Source organism: Felis catus, chromosome C1 (genome assembly GCF_018350175.1).
Source record: "Felis catus isolate Fca126 chromosome C1, F.catus_Fca126_mat1.0, whole genome shotgun sequence".
In the NCBI taxonomy this organism is placed as follows: Eukaryota; Metazoa; Chordata; class Mammalia; order Carnivora; family Felidae; genus Felis; species Felis catus.
This window is the reverse complement of record NC_058375.1, coordinates 75477740-75499076: the sequence shown is the minus strand read 5'-3', so window position 1 is coordinate 75499076 and position 21337 is coordinate 75477740. Positions and strand designations below refer to the sequence as shown.

General features: G+C 39.2%; 1 protein-coding gene across 2 annotated transcripts; it reads left to right on the top strand.

Annotated features, from left to right (window-relative positions):
- Positions 1–5571: 5571 nt before the first annotated feature.
- GBP5 (guanylate binding protein 5) lies at positions 5572–19816 on the top strand. 2 transcript variants are annotated; one of them, XM_019837391.2, is made up of 11 exons: positions 5572–5701; positions 8530–8729; positions 9491–9618; positions 12228–12337; positions 12598–12794; positions 13142–13384; positions 14404–14684; positions 15703–15915; positions 16684–16786; positions 17062–17243; positions 18668–19816. In XM_019837391.2, exons 2-11 carry the CDS (start codon positions 8540–8542, stop codon positions 18782–18784), a joined length of 1764 nt encoding a protein of 587 aa, XP_019692950.2. In that variant the 5' UTR covers positions 5572–5701; positions 8530–8539; the 3' UTR covers positions 18785–19816. The 2 variants fall into 2 exon arrangements, with proteins under 2 accessions (XP_019692950.2, XP_003990373.2); XM_003990324.4 differs by having other exon boundaries at positions 5601–5757.
- The last annotated feature ends 1521 nt before the right edge of the window (positions 19817–21337 follow it).

Below are 21337 nucleotides of genomic sequence, written 5' to 3'. Positions count from 1 at the left end.
GTAGTCAAATACATAAGAGTTAAAAACAAACATAACGTAAATAATCAATAGTGATAAAATAATAGTAGGAGACTTTAACACCTCACTCACATCACTGGACAGATCATTTAACAAAAAAATCAACAAGGAAATGGTATCTTTGAATGACACACTGGACAAGATAGATTTAATTGACACATTCAGAACATTCCATCCTAAAACAGCAGAAGACATATTCTTTTCAAGTGTACATGGGACATTCTTCAGACTAGATCACATATTAGGCCACAAAACAAGTCTCAACAAGTTCAAAAACATTGAAGTCATACCATGCATCTTTGCTGACTACAATGCTATGAAATTAGAAAGTAACATATGAAAAAATCTGGAAAGACCACAAATTCATAGAGGTTAAATAACATGCTACTGCACCATGAATGGGTCAAACAAGAAACCACAGAAATCAAAAAGTATATAGAAACAAATGAAAATGAAAACACGACCAACAGTCCAAAACCTTTCTGATGTGGCAAAAACAGTTCTAAGAAGAAAGGTTATAGCAGTGCAGGCCTACATCAAGAAGCAAGGAAAATCTCAAATGAACAACCTACCCTTACATGAAAAGGGGATAGAAAAAGAAAAACAAAACCCAAAATTATCAGAAGGAAGAAAATAATAAAGATCAGAACAGAAATAAATGATGTAGAAACTAAAAAAAACCAAAAGATCAATGAAACCAGGAGCTGATTTTTTGAAAAGATCAAAAAACCCCACAAAACTGATAAAGCTCTAGCTAGACTAAAAAAAAACAAGAGGACTCAAATAAACAAAATCACAAATTAAAGAGAAAGAACAACCAACATCACAGTGAATCAAACAATTGTAAGTAGATATTATAAAAAACCGTTTGCCAACAAATTGGACAACCTAGAATGGATAAATTTCTAGAAACATATAAACCATCAAAACTGACACAGGAGGAAATCAAATTTGAACAGACTAATTACCAGCTAGAAAATTGAATCAGTAATCAAAAAACTCCCAAGAAACAAAAGTCCATGACCAGACGGCTTCATGGGTGAATTCTAACAAACATTTAAAGACGAGTTATTACCTATCCTTTACAAAGTATTCCAAAAAATAAAAAAAAAGAATAAAAACTCCCAAATTCATTCTATGAGGCCAGTATCACCCTTATAACAAAACCAGATAAAGACAGTACAAAAAAAGAGGACAGGCCAGTATCTTTTAAGAATGTAGATGTAAAAATACTCAACAAAATACTAGCAAATGAAATCCAGCAATACATTAAAAAAACAACATTCACCACAATCAAGTGAGATTTATTCCTGGGACACAAGGATGTTTCAACATTTGGAAATCAATCAAAGTGATACGTCACATCAATAAGAGAGAGGATAAGAACTGTATAATTTCAATAGATACAGAAAAAAGCATTTGACAAAGTACAACACCATTCATGATAAAAAGCCCTCAACAAAGCAATTTTGAAGGAACATAGTTCAACAGAATAAAGGCCGTATATGAGAAACCCACAGTGAACATCATACTCAATGGATAAAACAGAGCTTGTCCCCTAAGGTCAGGAAAAAGACATGGGTGTCCAAGCCCACCACTGTTATCAACATAGTACTGGAAGTTCTAGCCACAACAATCAGACAAGAAAAAGAAATAAAAGGCATCCAAATTGGTGAGGAAGAAGTAAAGCTTTCACTTTTTACAGATGACATGATACTACTGAAAACCCTAAAGACTCCACCAAAAAAACCGCTAGAACTGATAAATGAATTCAGTAAGACTGTAGGATACGAAATCAACATACAAAAATCCACTGCATTTCTATGCACTAATAATGAAAGAGTAGAAAGTGAAATTAAGAAAACAACCCCATTTACAACTGCACTAAAAATAATAAAATATATAGGAATATACTTAACCAAAGAGATGAAAAACCTGTACTCTGGAAACTATAAAACATTGATGAAAGAAATTGAAGATGTCACAAATGGAATGACATTCCATGCTCATGGATGGAAGAATAAATATTGTTTTTTTTTAATTTTTTTTCAACGTTTATTTATTTTGGGGACAGAGAGAGACAGAGCATGAACGGGGGAGGGGCAGAGAGAGAGGGAGACACAGAATCGGAAACAGGCTCCAGGCTCCGAGCCATCAGCCCAGAGCCTGACATGGGGCTCGAACTCACAGACCGCGAGATCGTGACCTGGCTGAAGTCGGACGCTTAACCGACTGCGCTACCCAGGCACCCCAAGAATAAAAATTGTTAAAATGTCTGTACTACTCAAAGCAACCTACACATGTAATGCAATCCCTATCAAAATACCAAAAGCCTTCTTCCCAAAACTAGAACAACAATTCTAAAATTTGTGTAGAATCACAAAAGACCCCGAATAGCCAAAGCAACCTCGAAAAAGAAAAACAGAACTGGAGATTTCACAACTCCAGACTTCAAGTTATATTACAAAGCTATAGTGATCAAAACAGTATGGTATTGGCACAAAAATAGATACATACATCAATGGAACAGAATAGAAAATCCAGAAATACACTTCAATTACATGGGCAATTAATCTTAGACAAAAGAAGAATGAATAAAGAATTGGGTAAAAGACAGTCTCTTCAGTAAATGGTGTTGGGAAAACTGGACAGCTACATGCAAAAGAATGAAACTGGACTATTTTCTTAAACCATACACAAAAACAAACTCAAAATGGATTAAAGACCCAAATGTGAGAACTGAAACCAAAAAATCCTAGAAGAGAACACAGGCAGTAATTTCTCTGACATTGGCAGTAGCAACGTCTGTAGTGAGGTTTTTCTAGATAGGTCCCCTGAAACAAGGAAAACAAAAGCAAAAGATACTATTAGGATAACATCAAAGTAAAAAGATTGTGCACAGCAAAAGAAACAATCAACAACACTAAAAGACAACCTATGGAATGGGAGAAGATATTTGCAAATGACATACCCTATCAAGGGTTAGTATCTAAAATATATAAAGAACTTATAAACTCAACACCCAAAAAATAAATAATCCAATTAAAAATTGGGCAGAGGGGCACCTGGGTCACTCAGTTGGTTAAACATCTGACTTTAGCTCAGGTCATGATCTCACAGTTCGTGAGTTTGAGCCCCATGTCAGGATCTGTGCTGACAGACCGCAGAGACTGGAGCCTGCTTTGGATTCTGTGTCTCCCCCCTCTATCTGCTTATGCTCTGTTTCTCTCTCTCTCAAAAATAAATACATATTTTTAAAAATGGGCAGAAAACACGAACATTTTTTCCAAAGAAGACATACAGATAAGCCTATAAGCACATAAAAAGATGCACAATATCCCTCATCATCAGAAAAATGCAAATCAAAACCACAATGAGATATCATATCACATCTGTCAGAATGGCCTAAATCAAAAACAAGAAACAAATACTGGCAAGGATATGGAGAAAAAGGAACCCCTGTGCACTGTTGGTAGGAATGCAAACAGGTGGAACCACTGTGGAAAACAGTATGGAGGTTCCTCAAAAAGTTAAAAATAGCTATGCCTGAGTGGCTCAGTCCAACTCTTGATTTCAGCTCAGGTCATGATCCTAGGGTCATGGGAACAAGCCCTGCAATAGGCTCTGTGCTGAGCATGGAACCTGCTAAAGATTCTCTCTTTCTCTTTCTCTCTCTCTCTCTCCCTCCCTCCCTCCGTCCGTCCGTCCCTCTGCCCCTCTCCCTACCTCTCACGCTCTCTCTCTCAGAAAGAAGAAAAGAGAAAGTTAAAAATAGAACTACCCTATGATCCAGTAATTGCACTACTGGGTATTTTCCCAAAAAATACAAAAACACAGATTCAAAGATATACATGCACCCCTATGTTTATTGCAGCATTATTTACAGCAGCCAAACCATGCAAGCAGCCCAAGTATCCATAGATAAATGAATGCATAAAGGGAATGTGTACATATATACAATGGAATATTATTCAGCCATACCAAAGAATGAAATCTTTCCATCTGCAGCAACATAGATGGATCTAGAAAGTATATTGCTAAGTGAAATAAGTCAGAGAAAGACATATGATTTCACTCATATGTGGAATTTTTTTTTTAATTTTTTTTTTCAACGTTTATTTATTTTTGGGACAGAGAGAGACAGAGCATGAACGGGGGAGGGGCAGAGAGAGAGGGAGACACAGAATCAGAAACAGGCTCCAGGCTCTGAGCCATCAGCCCAGAGCCTGACGCGGGGCTCGAACTCACGGACCGCGAGATCGTGACCTGGCTGAAGTCGGACGCTTAACCGACTGCGCCACCCAGGCGCCCCACTCATATGTGGAATTTAAGAAACAAAACAAACAAGCAAAGGAAAAAAGAAAAAAGACAAACCAAGAAACTCTTGACTACAGAGAACAAACTGATGGTTACCTGAGCAGAGGTGGGTGGCAAGTGGGTGAAATAGGTGAAAGGATTAAGGAAGGTACTTTTCATGATGAGCACTGTGTGGTGTATGCAATTGTTGTATCACTATACTGTGCACCTGTAACTGATATAACACTGGCCATTAACAATACTGGAATTAAAATAAAACTAATACAAAACGCAAGAAAGAATCACCAAACTCAAAGATAGGGCACTGGAATTCATCCAGTCAGAGAATAGGATTTAGAGGGAAGGAGGAGGTAGCAGATTGTATTTATCTAGGCTGAAATTTCCTCACAGAGATTATGATGTTTTTGCTTGTTTGTTTCTTGCTTGTCTTTCAACACTGCAGTATGCAGTAGATATTCAAAGTGTTTGGTTTGAATATTTGCCTGACTTATGAAAAATGCAGTTATAAAAAAAACTGTTGACCCACTAATGACTGATCATTTTCTAAGTTCTTAAAAATTTTTCAGCATTTATCTCTTAACTCAGGAGGTTAATTTTCTTTTGTCATTGAAATTATACAATTTATTCTCTGTGTTGCATAGCATGGCTGCTTCCTTAAAAACAAACAAAAATAGGGGGCGCCTGGGTGGCTCAGTCGGTTAAGCATCCGACGTCAGTTCAGGTCATGATCTCGCGGTCCGGGAGTTCGAGCCCCGTGTCGGGCTCTGGGCTGATGGCTCAGAGCCTGGAGCCTGCTTCCGGTTCTGTGTCTCCCTCTCTCTCTGCCCCTCCCCCGTTCATGCTCTGTCTCTCTCTGTCCCAAAAATAAATAAACGTTAAAAAAATATAATTAAAAAAAACGAACAAAAATAGTATATTCACAAAATTCATACATACTTTGGGGTTATATTCACTGTAACTGTGGATTTATGGTTTCTCACAGCCCTAAGGACAAGACTTGGAGTATTAAAAAAAATTGCAAATGACCGCAATCTCAAAGTTGCAGTCTCAAAGGTTGCAAAACAGTCTCTTCCACTAATACATGCAGTTTCTGAGAATTCAGGCCAAATACACCCAGCTTGTTCAGTGAAAAATATTCAGGAAGTTACCGTTGAAACGACTTACTGAGCTTGCTTTGTGGTTTTAGTTTCTGTAGTGAGGTTTTGAAGACTTACCACTTTTGGTTTTTATTTCATATTCTAATCACCTGACCTCTGAAGGTCTGGGGGAGTGGGTGGTGGTAAGAAATCCCCAGGAGTGGGTAAGAAGTATATCAGAAACCAACACAGCTAAACTGAGGAACAAGGGACTCCTAGCACATTTTCATGTAAGCAGCTTTCTTACCTGCTCTAAAGTATCTCTGCTACTAATTGTACAGTTAAGGTAAGATTGGGGCAAGGGTGGAGAAGATTTGCCAATGGTCAGAATGTTTTGAAAACTTTCTATCCAGGATATGCAGCCGAAACCTGATGTGCACCATTAGATGTCATTAAAGACTAAATTGTGGTGTTGTAAGACAGGTGGCAGAGTTCCTCAAGCCCCAGCTATGTCTGCTTACTAATGAATTAGACATGGGCATGTGTGGGGACTAAACCGACAATCTGAAATGTCTTAACACTGTTTTCCTCCCTTTGCCACCTTAGGATCTATGGAGATCATAACTGCCACTTATGTTACCTTTGTCTTTTGATAAAACCTGATTAAGTTACCTCAAGCTGCAGCCTGAATGTTTGAAGAATTGTGACTGTATTATTTTTGTGAGAAAGAGAAATGAATGAGACACAATGCAAACAGCTTGCTTACATTGTTAAAAATGGAAAAAGAAAAAAATTGAAACTCGTAGTGAACAATGAAGAGGTTTAATGAAAACAGCTGCACATTTTTAGTCATAGTCTTGTACTTTGAAGGTGGATTTCTTCCTTTAGAAATAGTACTGGATTAATTGACTTTGACTTCTTGGCTCACACTCATTCCTTAAGGCTTTTTGTGCTAGCTTCTATTTCTACTACTCTATTGCCTCTACTATTATGGGATCACTTCATTCCAGTTGCCCAACTTGACCCGTCCATAGTGTCTGGCAATTTTGATCGCTCCTTAGAACTCACACCTTTGAATTTCTTATCATGGCACATGCTTCAGGCATCTCCTTCTTGTTTGACTTCCACTTGTCTCCTTGCTAAGAGCTTTTCGTCCTCCAAACTCAAATCAAAAACAACACAAAAGCAAAAAGCCACAATTACAAACAAAACCAACTAGACTTGTTTGGCTGAAAATGGTTTCTTCTAGATACCTCATCACTTAGTAATTCTGAACTTTTTCTCCTATATTTCCTCACATTTTCCTTCTTTATACTTTTCCCCCATCTCCTGCAGCTCTCTTTTTTAAGCTAGCAGTTACACTGGTATATACAACTATTTCATTTACTTCCATTTTTTCACAAATAGGCTAAGAGTGTTGAGTAGAAATGCCAGCATCATACAGATGGCCAGTTGTAGGGCTGGTACTGAAAATCAGGTCTGACTTACTTCAAAGCCAAAATGTATATTTGTGTGTGTTTGTGTGTGTATCCATTCTTGCACTGTTTTTATTTACGAAAGTTTATAAGGCTCTAACAGAATTAAGAAGGATGCATCTCAGAGCACACATCACAGTTCGGGTTAGGGATGGCAAAACAATAGTTATATGTCGGTGTGAACACATTGAATTTGCAAAGATATTTTGGAGACTGGGCTCTCCTGCCACCCAGATATCATTTGGGGCCAATGTGTAAAATACTTCTATTAATAGAAATACACAGTACTAAATTATTCCTCAGGAGTTCTCAATATTCAGACAAATCTACTCCCTCTCCCATGAGCGACATCATCCCAAAGCACAATAGCTTGTAAGCCTCCAACATCTGCAAACAGACTGATTGTGTATCTTCTGTTTTCCTATATAATTGTTGTAGACCATCACTGCCAGTTCCCCATATCTTTGTAGTCTAAAAATGATTATGATCCCTGCTTTATACAAATCAGGCAACCAGAAATCTACAAATATAAGGTACTAATACTGTATTGGATATATGTCAGAATGGAAAGAGACTTGGCATATGAGTCTGTAAAATCATGGAATCCCTCTCTGGGTTCACGTTGGCCTGGGTATTTCCTGGCTCCCGAGTCCATGATGCTATGTCATTTGCAAAGGATCACCTATGATCTGCTCCTAACCAGTTTGTTTTTATTTGTCACCTGAATAATTTCCAGTGCATTAGCTATAAGAAAGAGGGAAGAAGGGGTTTTATAATTTTTAAAAAGCAGTTTTACCATTGGCTAATAAGGGAATCCATAATTTTTCACTGCATGATTTTGGTGAAAGAAAAACCAAGCAGATGTTGAGTTTTTACCTTCTGTAGTAAACAACCATGTCTACAATGGAAGAAAATTTCCCTTTATAAGGCAAAGCAGAAAAGCAAACATTTGCTTGAGTATCAGATAGCCTAAAATGCTTTAGCAGGAACTCTTCAGGTTAGAGGAATTGATGCCTAGAAGTTAGAAAATAAATGGTCAAGTATTCTTTAAGAAGTATTTTCACTTACTCCCTCATTCATAAGACAATTATGCACTGAAGTTTTGGTTGAAGGCACTACTATAGCTATACAAAAAAATTCCTTATAAGTACAGCTACAAGTAAACAATTATGATTTGTTAGTGCTACATAATGACATGGCAAGATTTAACATAATATGGTTTGACTAGACATAGCCCTAAATGAGAGTGAAGCAAGCTGATAAAGGCCAAGCAAGCGTAATATAGCAAAGAGTGGTCCTAAAGATTCAATCTAAGGATTCACGGAGGTAAAAACTAAGAAACATAAGTAAGCCAGAAACCAAAGGGAAGGAGTCAGATTTAAACTAGTCAGTAGGTAAAACTCAGGAAATGGATTTCCTTATGCCCATTAAACATTTAAGAACCAATGGGGCAGGCTATAATATAGTCCTCCTCAGGGCCTACAGCTTTTTTACTCTGACCCTCTTGGCTGTCCTTTTTTCAAAACTTTCTTCAGAAACTGAGGCCATTTGGGGAAGCAGTACGTCACCAAGTTCAGAAAGTAAAATGACCTTCTCTTCGGTAAGACTGGATATTTCAGTCCATCTCATCTCTTCCCTTGCAGACCAGGGAACATGGCCTCAGAGATCCGCATGCCAGCCCCAGTGTGCCTCATTGAGAACACTGAAGGGCAACTGGTGGTTAATCAGGAAGCTTTGGAGATCCTGTCAGCCACCAAGAATCCTCTCGTGGTGGTGGCTATCGTGGGCCTCTACCGCACAGGCAAATCCTACCTGATGAACAAGCTGGCTGGGAAGAACAAGGGTGAGTGGCACCAAAAAGCTCCTCGGAGTCCCTTCTGTCCACCTATACTGCCTGCATTGAACGTGGTGATGCAAGGACAGGAAGTTAGAGAACGCGGAGGAATATTGAAAACTGATGTTTGGGTCATAGCTGGCTAATTATGTTCAGAGAAAAAAAGGCAGAGGTCTTTTCCTGACATATCACCTCTATTTTTCCCCTTAGTATTGCCTTGGGAAAAGCATACTTTCCAATCTTAAGGAGTAAGATGTCAATAAAATAATTTTTTATTGTTTTTTAAATTTTAGTTTTTGGGAGAGGGAGAGAGAGAGCACAAACAGGGGAGAGGGGCAAAGGAAGGGGGGAGGGAGAGAGGGAGAGGGAGAGGGAGAGAATCTTAAGCAGGCTCCACACGCAGCACAGAGCCCAATGTGGGGCTCAATCCCACAACACTGAGATCATGACCTGAGCGGAAATCAAGAGTTGAACATTCAACCAACTGAGACATCCAGGTGCCCCAATAAAATAATTTCTATATATGCAATTATAAACCATTAAAATTTTAGCAGCATGACATTCTTGTAAAAAGGAAAAACATCAAATTTCCAACCTACGATATTTGATATTTTAATTTTTCCATTCCTCTATTCTAATTCAGATCAATATTGGTTATAGTTTTTGATGTGTCCTCATCTTGAATTTCTTAAACCCAAGTTCAGTTGTCAAGAAGGTCTCCAATTTGCAGATTCCCTCCTCTATTACAACCTCTTCCCTACCCCTTGCAGGCTTCTCTATTGGATCTACAGTGCAGTCTCACACCAAAGGAATCTGGATGTGGTGTATGCCTCATCCCAAGAAGCCAGACCACACCCTAGTTCTTCTGGACACAGAGGGTCTAGGAGATGTAGAGAAGGTAAGGAACAGAAATCCCTTTTGATTCCTCCCCACCTCTGAACATTCTTTACACAGGGAGGTTTTATGTTTTGTTTTGTTTTTCTAAATTTGTACTTCTACTTGACAGAGTATACCTTTTTTTCCTTTTCTATTTTTAATAGTCAAGACTTGGAAATCTGAGATGAGAAAAATATATTTATAAGCCAGAATCATGACTGGGACAAGACACTAAAATATGGAGTTAGGAAGTTAACTGAAATACGGAAAAGATGATACAAATAAAACCACTGTCCTAAGTCTGATCCTGCAGAGAAGAGTGATTAGGAGTGAGCTCTGGGTCAGAGGATCTTGGATTCAAATCAGGGTTCTGGCACTTGTAGCTCTCTGACTTTGACAAGCAAAACTCTCCCAAATCTTTTATTTCCTCTTTGGTCTTATCCAACTTAACATTTGAACAGTAGACACATGGACTTTTTTCCACTTCTATGCTGGTATTTAACAACCAGCCCACTGAGTGGGGGTGGGGGAAGCCTTGACTGGTAGCACCTGCCAGTTTTCTAAATACTCCCATCATGGCTGATTCCAACAAACTGTGGGTTCAGAATAGATGTATACAGTTAGCTCCTGTGACCTAGTAAGAGCTGGCTCTAGCACATAACTGAATCTTTCCCTTGAACTTCCCTAGTCTTTTATGTTTTCATTTTGCTTTTGATTTATCACAAAATCAAAACAGTCACCTCTTTTTGTGCTTTAGTTTTTCTCATCTATAACAATTGGAGATAGTAGTTATAAAGCTATCTTATGGCACTGTTTTGAGTATTGGATAAGATCAGTAATATGAATTAGTGTGTGTGTTTTAAATTCTTTTTTAAAAAATATTTATTCATATGAGAGAGATAGCACACACAGGGGAGGAGCAGAGACAGAGGAAGACAGAGAATCCCAAGCGGGGCCACACTGTCAACATGAAGCCTGATGTGGAGCTCGAACTCATGAACTGTGAGATCATGATCTGAGCCAAAATCAAGAGTTGGGACACTCAACTGACTGAGTCACCCAGGCATTCCTGAGTTACTGTGCATTGTACTGTAATAACTAGTCAATAAGATAAATAACTAGTCAATAAAATAGATACATGCATGTGTGTACAGGCCAAATTTGTTTTACACAATTGAAAATCTTGATTTTTTTAATGCAAGTATAATTAATGTATACTGTTATATTAGTTTCAGGTGTATCATATAGAGATTCAACAATTCTATACATTACTCAGTGCTCATCACTATAAGTGTACTCTTAGTCCTCTTCAGCTATTTCATCCATCTACCCACCCACCCACCTCCCCTCTGGTAACCTTCTGTTTGTTCTCTATAGTTAAGAGTCTGGTTTTTATTTTTGTCTCTTTTTTCTTTGTTTTATTTCTTAAATTCCACATGAGTGAAATCATATGTCTTTATGAAATTATTTAAGAAATTACTTGTCTTTCTCTGACTGACTTATTTCACTTAGCATTATATCCTCTAGATCCATGTTGTTGCAAATGGCAAGAATTCATTCTTTTTTTACAGATGAGTAATGTTCCGTTGTATATAAATTCCACATATTCTTTATCCATTCATCTATCAACACTTGAGGAGCTTCCATATTTTGGCTACTGTAAATAATGTCACACTAAACATAGGGGTGCATATATCTTTTCAAATTAGTTTCTTTTGTATTATTTGGGTAAATACCCAATAATAGAATCACTAGATCATATGGTAATTCTATTTTTTTTTTTTTAATGTTTATTTGTTTTTGAGATAGAGACAGAGAGACGCAGCATGAGCAGGGGAAGGGCAGAGAGAGGGAGACACAGAATTTGAAGCTGGCTCCAGGCTCTGAGCTGTCAGCACAGAGCCCGACGTGAGGCTCAGACTCACAAACCATGAGATTATGACTGGAGCCGAAGTCAAACGCTTAACCAATGAGCCACCCAGGCATTCCTCTATTTTTAACTTAAAAAAAATTTTTTTTAATGTTTATTTATTTTTGAGAGACAGAGAGACAGAGAGACAGAGCGTGAGCAGGGGAAGAGCAGAGAGAGGGAGACACAGAATTTGAAGCAGGCTCCAGGCCCTGAGCTGTCAGCACAGAGCCCGACACGGGGCTTGAACTCACAAACTGTGAGATCATGACCTGAGCCGAAGTCCAATGCTTAACCAACTAAGTCACCCAGGCTCCCCTATTTTTAACTTTTTAAGGAACCTCCATACTTTTTTCCACAATAGTTGCACCAGTTTGCATTCCCATCAACAGTGTACAAGGGTTCCTTTTTCTCCACATCCTCACCAATACTTGTTTTTGTGTTTTTGATGTAAATCTTGATTTTAAGTATTCTAGTTACTCCACAAACTTTGACTATCCATTTTTCAAATACCTAACTAGTTATAAAAGGAACTGATGAATTAAAAATATATAGTTCTGTATAAAAATTATCAATGTGAATAGAACTATTCTATTCAAAGTTCATATGTTTCTCACGATCATTTTTGTTGGTCTTGTTTAACATTTGTAGGTCAAGGGACTATTTTTAATGATTGTTCATCTGGGAATACCATGAGACATGACTTAAATTTGTTCTTCTAGGGTGACAAGAAGAATGATACCCAGATATTTGCACTGGCAATACTACTGAGTAGTACCTTTGTATACAATACTATGAACAAAATTGACCAGAGGGCTATGGACTTGTTGCAGTATCCTTTTGTGGTCCAAGATGGCACCAAAGCCAGAGAGAACTCTATTCACCAGTTGTGTTTGTGAGTCTTTGTGAATCAAACACAAAAATGAAAACATAATAAGTGTTAAGGTACAAGAAAAAGCGTCCTTATATTTACAAATGAAATGAGGAGTTGGTTAAGACTCAAAGGGGAAATAAAAGTATAGGGAGACCTGGAATTAAATATGGGCTTAGATGTAGTCCTATATCCATGAGTTTTCCTTAACTGCATCCCAGCTATGTGACAGAACTGTCAAATCTGCTCTGGACAGTATCCTCACCTGATCTTGATGGGGTTGAAGATACAACTAACTTTGCTAACTTCTACCCAGACTTAGTGTGGACTCTGAGAGATTTCTACCTAGACCTAGAAATAGACGGGCAACTTATCACAGCAGATGAATACCTGGAGAAATCACTGAAGCTAAAGGAAGGTAACAGGGACTTCAGTTTTGGGAAGAGAGAGAGAGAGAGAGAATTAATACAAGAAATTACCTCTCATGTACAGGCACTTAAATTCATTGTCACCTGGCTAAATTACCAAATAAATATTAATTTATAGTGAACTAATAGACTCATCAATATTAAACTGTATTACTCCCCTGTTCTTGGAGCAAATTTTCTTTTCCTTTCCCTGATTAGTTACCTTTTAGCTTTTTGCCTAGGTTCTGTGAACATGTATTGAAATAAATAATCAGGTGGAAGGCACATTTAATTGAAGAGAATAAATTAACACAAATGTTAATATTATACTAAATGAATCCTATTTTTTCTTCCCCAGGCACTGATAAAAGCCTTCAAAATTTCAATTTGCCCCGTCTATGTATAAAAGAATTCTTTCCAATAAGGAAATGCTTTATCTTCGACTCTCCTGCTCACTGGAAGAAGTTTGCCCAGCTTGAGACACTGCGTAATGATGAGCTGGATCCTGATTTTGTGCAACAAGTGGCAGCATTCTGTTCCTACATCTTCAACCGTTCCAAGACTAAGACTCTTTCAGGAGGCATCAAGGTCAATGGACCCCGTGAGTACCTTTTTTAGGTTTTTCCTTCAATTCAACATAAAGAATAGGGTACTGTTAAAAGTTTCTCCTATTGTCAATGTTGAAAATGCATTTCACGAAATTCCAGTGGGTACCAAAAATATTTCTAGTCCGTTTTTAGTAATGCCTCCAAAGTAGAACAAAATAGAAACATACCTTGAAAAAAAGGTCAAGGTAAAGAAGTTCTCCCCATAAGTGGTCCACCATTGAACTAGACTAACCCACATGGGTTGGCATCATTTGTTTCACCAATAGAGCACATTATATATCACAGCCTTTGGGAGACACAAGATGAGGATATATTCTCTGTAGAAATGAAGTAAGCTCACATAAACATTAAACAGAGGCCCAGGTTGTCTAGAACCCTAAAAGAAATCTAAGCAGAATTCTAGGTCCAGTGTCTCCTACAATCTGTAGTCTCAGAAGTCTGTAAATTATTACTGCACCCTGGAAGGACATTGAGTGCAAACAAAAGTATGCAAAGGACAAGGGAGACAAACAGGAAAGTTCCAACAAAGGGTAGAGGAGACGTAATCTAATGTGCTTACTTTGTGCTTTTCTAGAGCAGGATAACACTAATGCCAGCTTTACATACTGAAGTGAAAGACTGAAGGTAATTCTGAAGAGAATAGAAACCTGAGGAAGAGGGAAATAAAGGGAAGAGTAAAGAGGCAAAAGGCCCATAGCCTTCTAATCAAATGAAAATGCCTAACTTTATATAACCGTTTTCTCATTCCACAATGGGAAAAAGATGAAACGTGGATGATCACACACATCTTGAGTCTTCCCCTTTGAATACTTTCTTTTGAATCTTAAAAAGAACAATCTTGCTTCTTGGTCACATAATTTCCCAAAGGAACTTATTTGGGCCACACGAACAGTGTGCAGAATGCTAAGAAAATGCAGGCAATGCGTTGGGAAATTAACATGCACAGAATTACCCAGTGTGCCACATGCCCTCTTTCTTGCAAATAATATAAGCATCTCTTCCCCCTGTGAAGATCTGAAGAGCCTAGTGCAGACCTGTGTTAATGCCATCAGCCGTGGGGATCTGCCCTGCATGGAGAACTCAGTTGTGGCCTTGGCCCAGATCAAGAACTCAGCAGCAGTGAAAAAGGCCATTGTCCACTATGACCAGCAGATGGACCAGAAGGTGCAGCTGCCCACAGAAACTCTCTCTGAGCTCCTGGACCTGCACGGGGCCTGTGAAAGGGAGGCCATAGAAATCTTCATGAAGAACTCTTTCAAGGATGTGAACCAAAAGTTCCAGAAGCAATTAGAGGTAATTATCTTCCCCCCCCCCTCTAGTTCATGGGACTTATGAGCCATAAGAGGCAAAGTTGATTTTTATTGCTATGAAAGGCAAACAGGGAATGAATGATGAAAACCAATCCTCACTAGACTGAAAAAATAATGATTACCACTTCTGTGATCAACTTATCACTGTTATTCTGAAAACAAACAAACATGTGACTACTCTGGGCCCTACAGATTCTGAAGCTTCCACATACACACAACCTACCTTACCACGTTACACCTATGTAGAGTCATCTTTTCCCTTAAAACATTTTATGCATAAGGTATTCATCAGCTTTCCTTTTTTTATTAAATAAGCATACAGAATTGCCAAATGGGCCTACTAAAAGATTATGTCTCCAGGTTTAATAGCACATACTATATCATTCCAGCCAGGTATTGCATTCCCCTTACTCACTGGTAACCCCAGAAATGTTGTCAAATAGTAGGTTGCATTTAAAATTAAGGCTGGGGGCGCCTGGGTGGCGCAGTCGGTTAAGCGTCCGACTTCAGCCAGGTCACGATCTCACGGTCCGTGAGTTCGAGCCCCGCGTCAGGCTCTGGGCTGATGGCTCAGAGCCTGGAGCCTGTTTCCGATTCTGTGTCTCCATCTCTCTCTGCCCCTCCCCCGTTCATGCTCTGTCTCTCTCTCTGTCCCAAAAATAAATAAACGTTGAAAAAAAATTTTTTTTAAATAAATAAATAAATAAATAAAATAATAAAATAAAATTAAGGCTTGAGGCTAGAGATCTGTAGTCTAAAGACAACATCCAAAGCAGAAATAGCAAAAGAAAGAGGTTTTAGGGGATTCCATACACAAAAGCAAAGTAATTTTTCTACAGTGTATCATCTTTGGAACTTTTCTAGGTTTTGGTGGGAAGGATATAGTCTTACTTGTAGTCCTCCAGTTTCTAGAAAAAATATAAAGATTCTTCTTGAGAACCATTTCTAGAAATGCTGAAGTCCTGCTAACAGTTTTTCCATGGCCGCTTATCCCTTTGAAGACTCTGCTAGAAGCCAGAAAGGATGACTTTTGTAACCAGAACATGGAGGCATCATCGAACCGTTGCTCAGCTTTACTTCAGGCTATATTTGGTCCTCTAGAAAATGAGGTGACGCAGGGGATTTATTCAAAGCCAGGAGGACATTTTCTCTTCATTCAGAAGACAGAAGAGCTGAAAGCAAGGTACTATCAGCAGCCCAGGAAAGGAATGCAGGTATTCTGAGTTCTATCTATCAATTGCAGGAAAGTGTTAAGGGGCTTCTTTCAAAAATCAATGAGGACAGGAAGGAAGTATTTACACCCTAATCATAGCTGTGGAATTAAACTGAAGTATGTCACCATACTCACCAGACTTTTATTGCAACCATGAACATTCACTGTAATGAAGGGACTGTCTTGGTTACATGGCACAGAATCCCAATAATCGAAGCTAGCCTGAGAAAAAATGGTAATTCCTTGGCTCACTTAAACTAAAAGCAAGATATTTAAATGTCATTGCAAGTATAGCTATGTTCAGGAGTCGAAACAATGTCATAGATTTCCCCCCTTCCTTCTTTCTTTTCAATATCCACTTCAGTTTTTTTGTTCTGTTTTCCCTACTATTGGTTTCATTCTCAGGCAGGCTCACCTCACATGGCATCAGGGTGACACCAACAGTTCCAAGCATAACTAGTCTTTCGTGCCCTCAGTCTCAGGAGAGAGTATATTTGCCCAGCATCCGTACCCGCCTCTAACACATCCTCGTGTTATTTCACCACCTGTACCCAAATTCTTTGCACCTAGTGGCCTTGGATGCTCTGATTGGCCAGCCCAGGGCTTGTACCCATCCCTGTGACAGAAGAGACTTGATTGGCAGTTTTACCAAGTATGGGGCTGAGCACTTACGTGAAGGAAAAGATCCTGGGACAAAAAAGAAATAAAGGCTTGTAACATTCCTTGTCACGGTTTCCTACTTCTAACTGTATGTTTTTGGGGTTCTTAGGCTGAGAAAGCTCTGCAGAAATATTTGCAGTCCAAACAGTCTACAAGTGATACCATCCTACAGACAGACCTGGCTCTCACAGTGAGGCAAAAGGTGATAGAAGGTGAGACGAAAACAAAGGAGAGGCAAGACAGACATTTCTACAGATGTTAACTTAATTTCGCCTGGTTCACCTGCGATCAGTAAACTGGAGCAAGAATGCCAAAGATGATTCCTAAATATGAACAGGGCACATACAGTCAGCTGCAATATGGTTTCCTGGAAGGGAAACAGTTCCAGGGAATTTTCTTTACGATGTGGTAGCAATAACAAGAGTGGGAAGCAGAAGGAAGAAACCCTTTAATCCTAGAGAGTGTTGCCATTTTCTTTTTTCCTCAGAGGCACGTGTGAAAGCAGAGGCTGCAAGGATTGAAGCACAAAGGTTGGAGGCAATTCAAAGGTATAACCAGCAAGTGATGGAGCAAAGGCAGCGACTCCATCTGGAACAAGTGAGACAAATGGAAATGTTCCAAGAGTACCAGTTAAGACAACAGCAGAGGGTCCTGCAACTTCGATTCCAGGTATTCATCAATTATTGCATCTCAGGGTTTTCTCACATCTCCCCTCCCTATATTGATGAGAGCAGGAAGCAGTGACAAGGGGGAGGGGCAGCACAGTATTATGGCTCAGGACAAGGACTCTGGAGTTAAACATCCCGGTATGAAGCCCAGCTCCCACCTCCTAAATATATGGTTCTTGTAAGCTATCTATCCTCTCTGTGCCTCGGTTTCCTCTTGTGGAAAACAGAGACAGTAATAATACCCACTTGATAGGGTTATTTTGATAATTAAGTGAGAACATTTGCGTTTTGAACTGTGCATGGCCCAGAATAAGCACTAATATGTGTGAAACGCCCAGGAGCTTTCTAACCCCTGGTAATTAGCACTTGTTTGTTTTTGTTGCTGTTGGTATCTTGGTCATTGCTCTAGACAGTCTTCTTTGGTTGTGATTACCTTATTAAATTAATTCATCTTTTTGTGTCTATGCCCTGTCCTTGCCTTAATCATCACTGGTTCTGAAGGCCTTTACTTGCAGTTTGTTTCATTCAGTCCTTTACTATTATCATTGCTCACAAAGCAGTAGCTCCTATTTATTTCGCACTATACAAAGCACTTTGCATTCATGCTCTCACCTATCCTGTTCATTGCGAAGCACAAGTATTAGGTCCCTATTTCTGCAATGAGAAAAATGAAGTTCCAAAGAGAGAGAACACAATGTCAATATCGACTCAGCAAGTTACCTAAACTGCCTTCCCAGAGAGGAGGATCTGCAATGGTTTGTTTCTGCAAACCTGGTGGAAAAATCTTAGGTGAATACTCTTCTGAGACAACACTTCCCCAGTGTGGCCCATCGACCAGCAGGTCCCAGTTTCCCAGGCACAAGCTCCAAGACCTTTTGAGATTACAGCTCTGCACTGAAGGGCGGTATAGTCAACCCGAGGCTCTTGGTCCCCTCGCTCTCCTTGTACTTCTGCCCCATAACTGTAAAGACCTAGAAAAAATTGCCTCATCAAGAGACTCAGACTCCTCGCGTGATTGTAGAGATCACCTACACACCCTCCTACACACCTACACACCCTCCTCTGCAAGCTAGAGCTGACATTCCTCTCTGTATAGATGAGAATTAAAGTTGAGGTGTGACAAAGATCACCTGAGGAGGATGTATAAAATAAGGGGAGAAGGAGGAGGGGGCCTCAGAGTATATTTCTTGGGACACCAATATTTCAGGGATCGGGAGATGATGTTCCTGGAACTAGAGAGAGAGGTATGGGAGAGGGATTAGACAATAGGAGACCAAGAATGGGAAAGAATTCAGGGACTGTCTTCGGTTATTTACTGATGGATTAAAATAAACAAAGAAAAATCAATGATTCGGGCTTTTTCCCCTCAAGTGATCTGGACATGAGCGCCTGCTAAACTCAATTGTTTTACTTATCACTCTTTAGGAACAGACCGTAAATCTCAATAGGGAAATCGAAGATGAACGCAGAAGACTTCACAACGAAATCCAGGATCTCCAGAGGAATATTGTCTCACAAGATGATACATGCATCTTACTTTAAAGAGCTAAACATCAGAACTTTCCTCATTCACTTTCACTAAAGAGAAAAAAGAATGAGAAACTATAGAACTTGGGACAATCACCACTTAAATAAACTTCATAATTATTGTATCAAACTTTTGTACAGTTATATAGCTGCAAGGCTTGTAATTAGTAAAATGTACATTTCAATAATTCCATAGTTTAGTTGATTATCGCTTCCTTAAAGAGACTGTGAATTGTGTAATAAGGGAATTTTATCAATGTCTCTATTTGGGGTGATATTGGGTTGGTTCCATCAGGGAAAACTTTGTCTTATAACTCAAATTCTTCCCTCCAATTTTCCATTTTTGCATTGGGGGGATTAGAAGTGGCCTAAGGGGTGTTATTCACAATGAGCTAAGTCAAGTAGAATTTGGCCAAAGTCATGGGCTGAGTTGAGTATCACCCCTGCCAAGTGGTCTTATGCTGGATGTCATCAGAGGGAGGCACCAATGGTGAGGACAACTAACCTCGCTTCTTAGGGAAATAATGTATGGTTCTCAAGTGCGTGTAGGCTCTAGGGGCAATGATGTGAATCCTAGGTACAGTTAGTAAACAGTCTGCTTAGATTTTAAGCTGAAAAAAAATCCCACATGGTAATAAAATAGGGGTACTCCAGAAGATGGAAAGAACTACCAGCATAGAAACTATGCCATAAGCTGGGGGCTAAATAAGACTTTTCTTTGTTCCTCCTCACAAAGGGCATAACTTACATGGGACAGTTTATATCATGAGGCAATTTATATTAGACTTAATGACTGTGTGTCACATGTTTATAATCCTTTAAGGCCTATAAATAAAAGGTATATGGAATGCTAGATAAGGCGTCAAAAAATCTGATGGGGATCATTTAATTTTATCCTTACCTTAGTGCTTAAGTTAAATCATCATAATTTTTTGCAATAACATATAAAAGCCTACTGATTTTTCTCTAAAATTATGGATTGTGTAAACATATTTGTTCGTATATATTTTTAACTGTAAATAATGATTAAATTTTTCAAAAACGTAACTGTACTCCTTTGTTTCTATTTTCTCCAAAATTGGAAAAATTTGGAAGGTCCTAAATGTTTCAGACACAAGGTTATCCACTTGCACCCACTGCTCTCTCTCTCTCTCTCTACATGCACCAAACATGGCCTCTGAACAGCAGGACACTCTCACGTGGCTAGCTTCCAAGACAGAGTGCTCCAAAGAACAAAATAAGAAATTAAAGATCTCTTAAGACCCAGTGAACTCAACAGCCCTTTCGCTGCCTTCTGTTGATCAGGATAGTTCCTAGGGACAGCCCAAGGCAGGAGAAATGAAATCTACCTCACTCTGTGAAGTATGGCAATATATTTGCAGCCATTTTTAATCCATCACTGATTTATGTACAGAGCAAAGGTGGTACATTGATCTCAGCATTCAAAAATTAAGTAAGACTGAAGCTGATGGGCTATTTGGAATACTGACTATGTACAGACACAACTGCATTGTTGAGGGATTTCTTACTACTCAGATTCACAATGGAAAGCTGGTTCACAGACCCAAGGAAGTAAAGGCCACTCCTTAGCTTCTGCCAATCCATAGCAAACTGCTATAATGACAGTCTTGTCTGCTGTCCTAGCAGCAGCAAGGCTTGAACTGAGAAGAAGGAAAAGAAGCAGCAGCAGCAGCAGCAAGGGGCGCCTGGGTGGCTCAGTCGGTTAAGCGTCCCATATTGGCTCAGGTCATGATCTCACAGCTCGTGAGTTTGAGCCCCGCATCAGTCTCTGTGCTGACAGCTCAGAACCTGGAGCCTGCTTCAGATTCTGTGTCTCCCTCTCTCTCTACCCTTCCCCTCATTCACACACACTTTCTCTCTGTCTCTCTCTCTCTCAAAAATAGATGAACATTAAAAAAAAAAAAAAGAAGGCAGCAGCGGCTGAAGCAGGTTGTCCTTACGTATGTCACATTGGCGTACTGGCCATAGTTGCTTCCCAAGTGCTCAGCATGCCACATGCATGCCTCAGATCGGGCAGGCAGAGAGAGAACCTGCAGATAACCTTCTCATCACCTGAAGAATTTTGCCTAAGATAGAATGCCAGCTGGACGTTCTGAGTCCTGTTTTATTTACGTGGAATTTTAATTGAGATTCTATGTAAAGACATAGGCCTCAACTTGTTTACACTCGACTAAAGTAGAGGTCACACGAGAGGAACTGCTATTAGGCTGGCATTACAACGACTACTTTGCTTTCGACTTAACCACTTATCTATATTCCTTGAAATTTTCCCCATTTTCACTCACTTGCTATGTGTCGAAAAGTGGTTTCTGTTCCTTTTGTAAAAACTCTAATTTTAGGCTGCTTACAGTTGTGTGGTATGGTAAAGTCTCTATGCCCACATTCGTTACATCCAAGCATTTATACATTGACTAAACTATCATTGAACTGGTTAAGTCTTCACAATGAGAAATCCAGACCAAAGGTTTTCATGGTATTAGAGGGGTAAGTATACATACAGTTTTCAAGAGTTTCACAATGCCTCTCATTAGCAGGTATATATACACT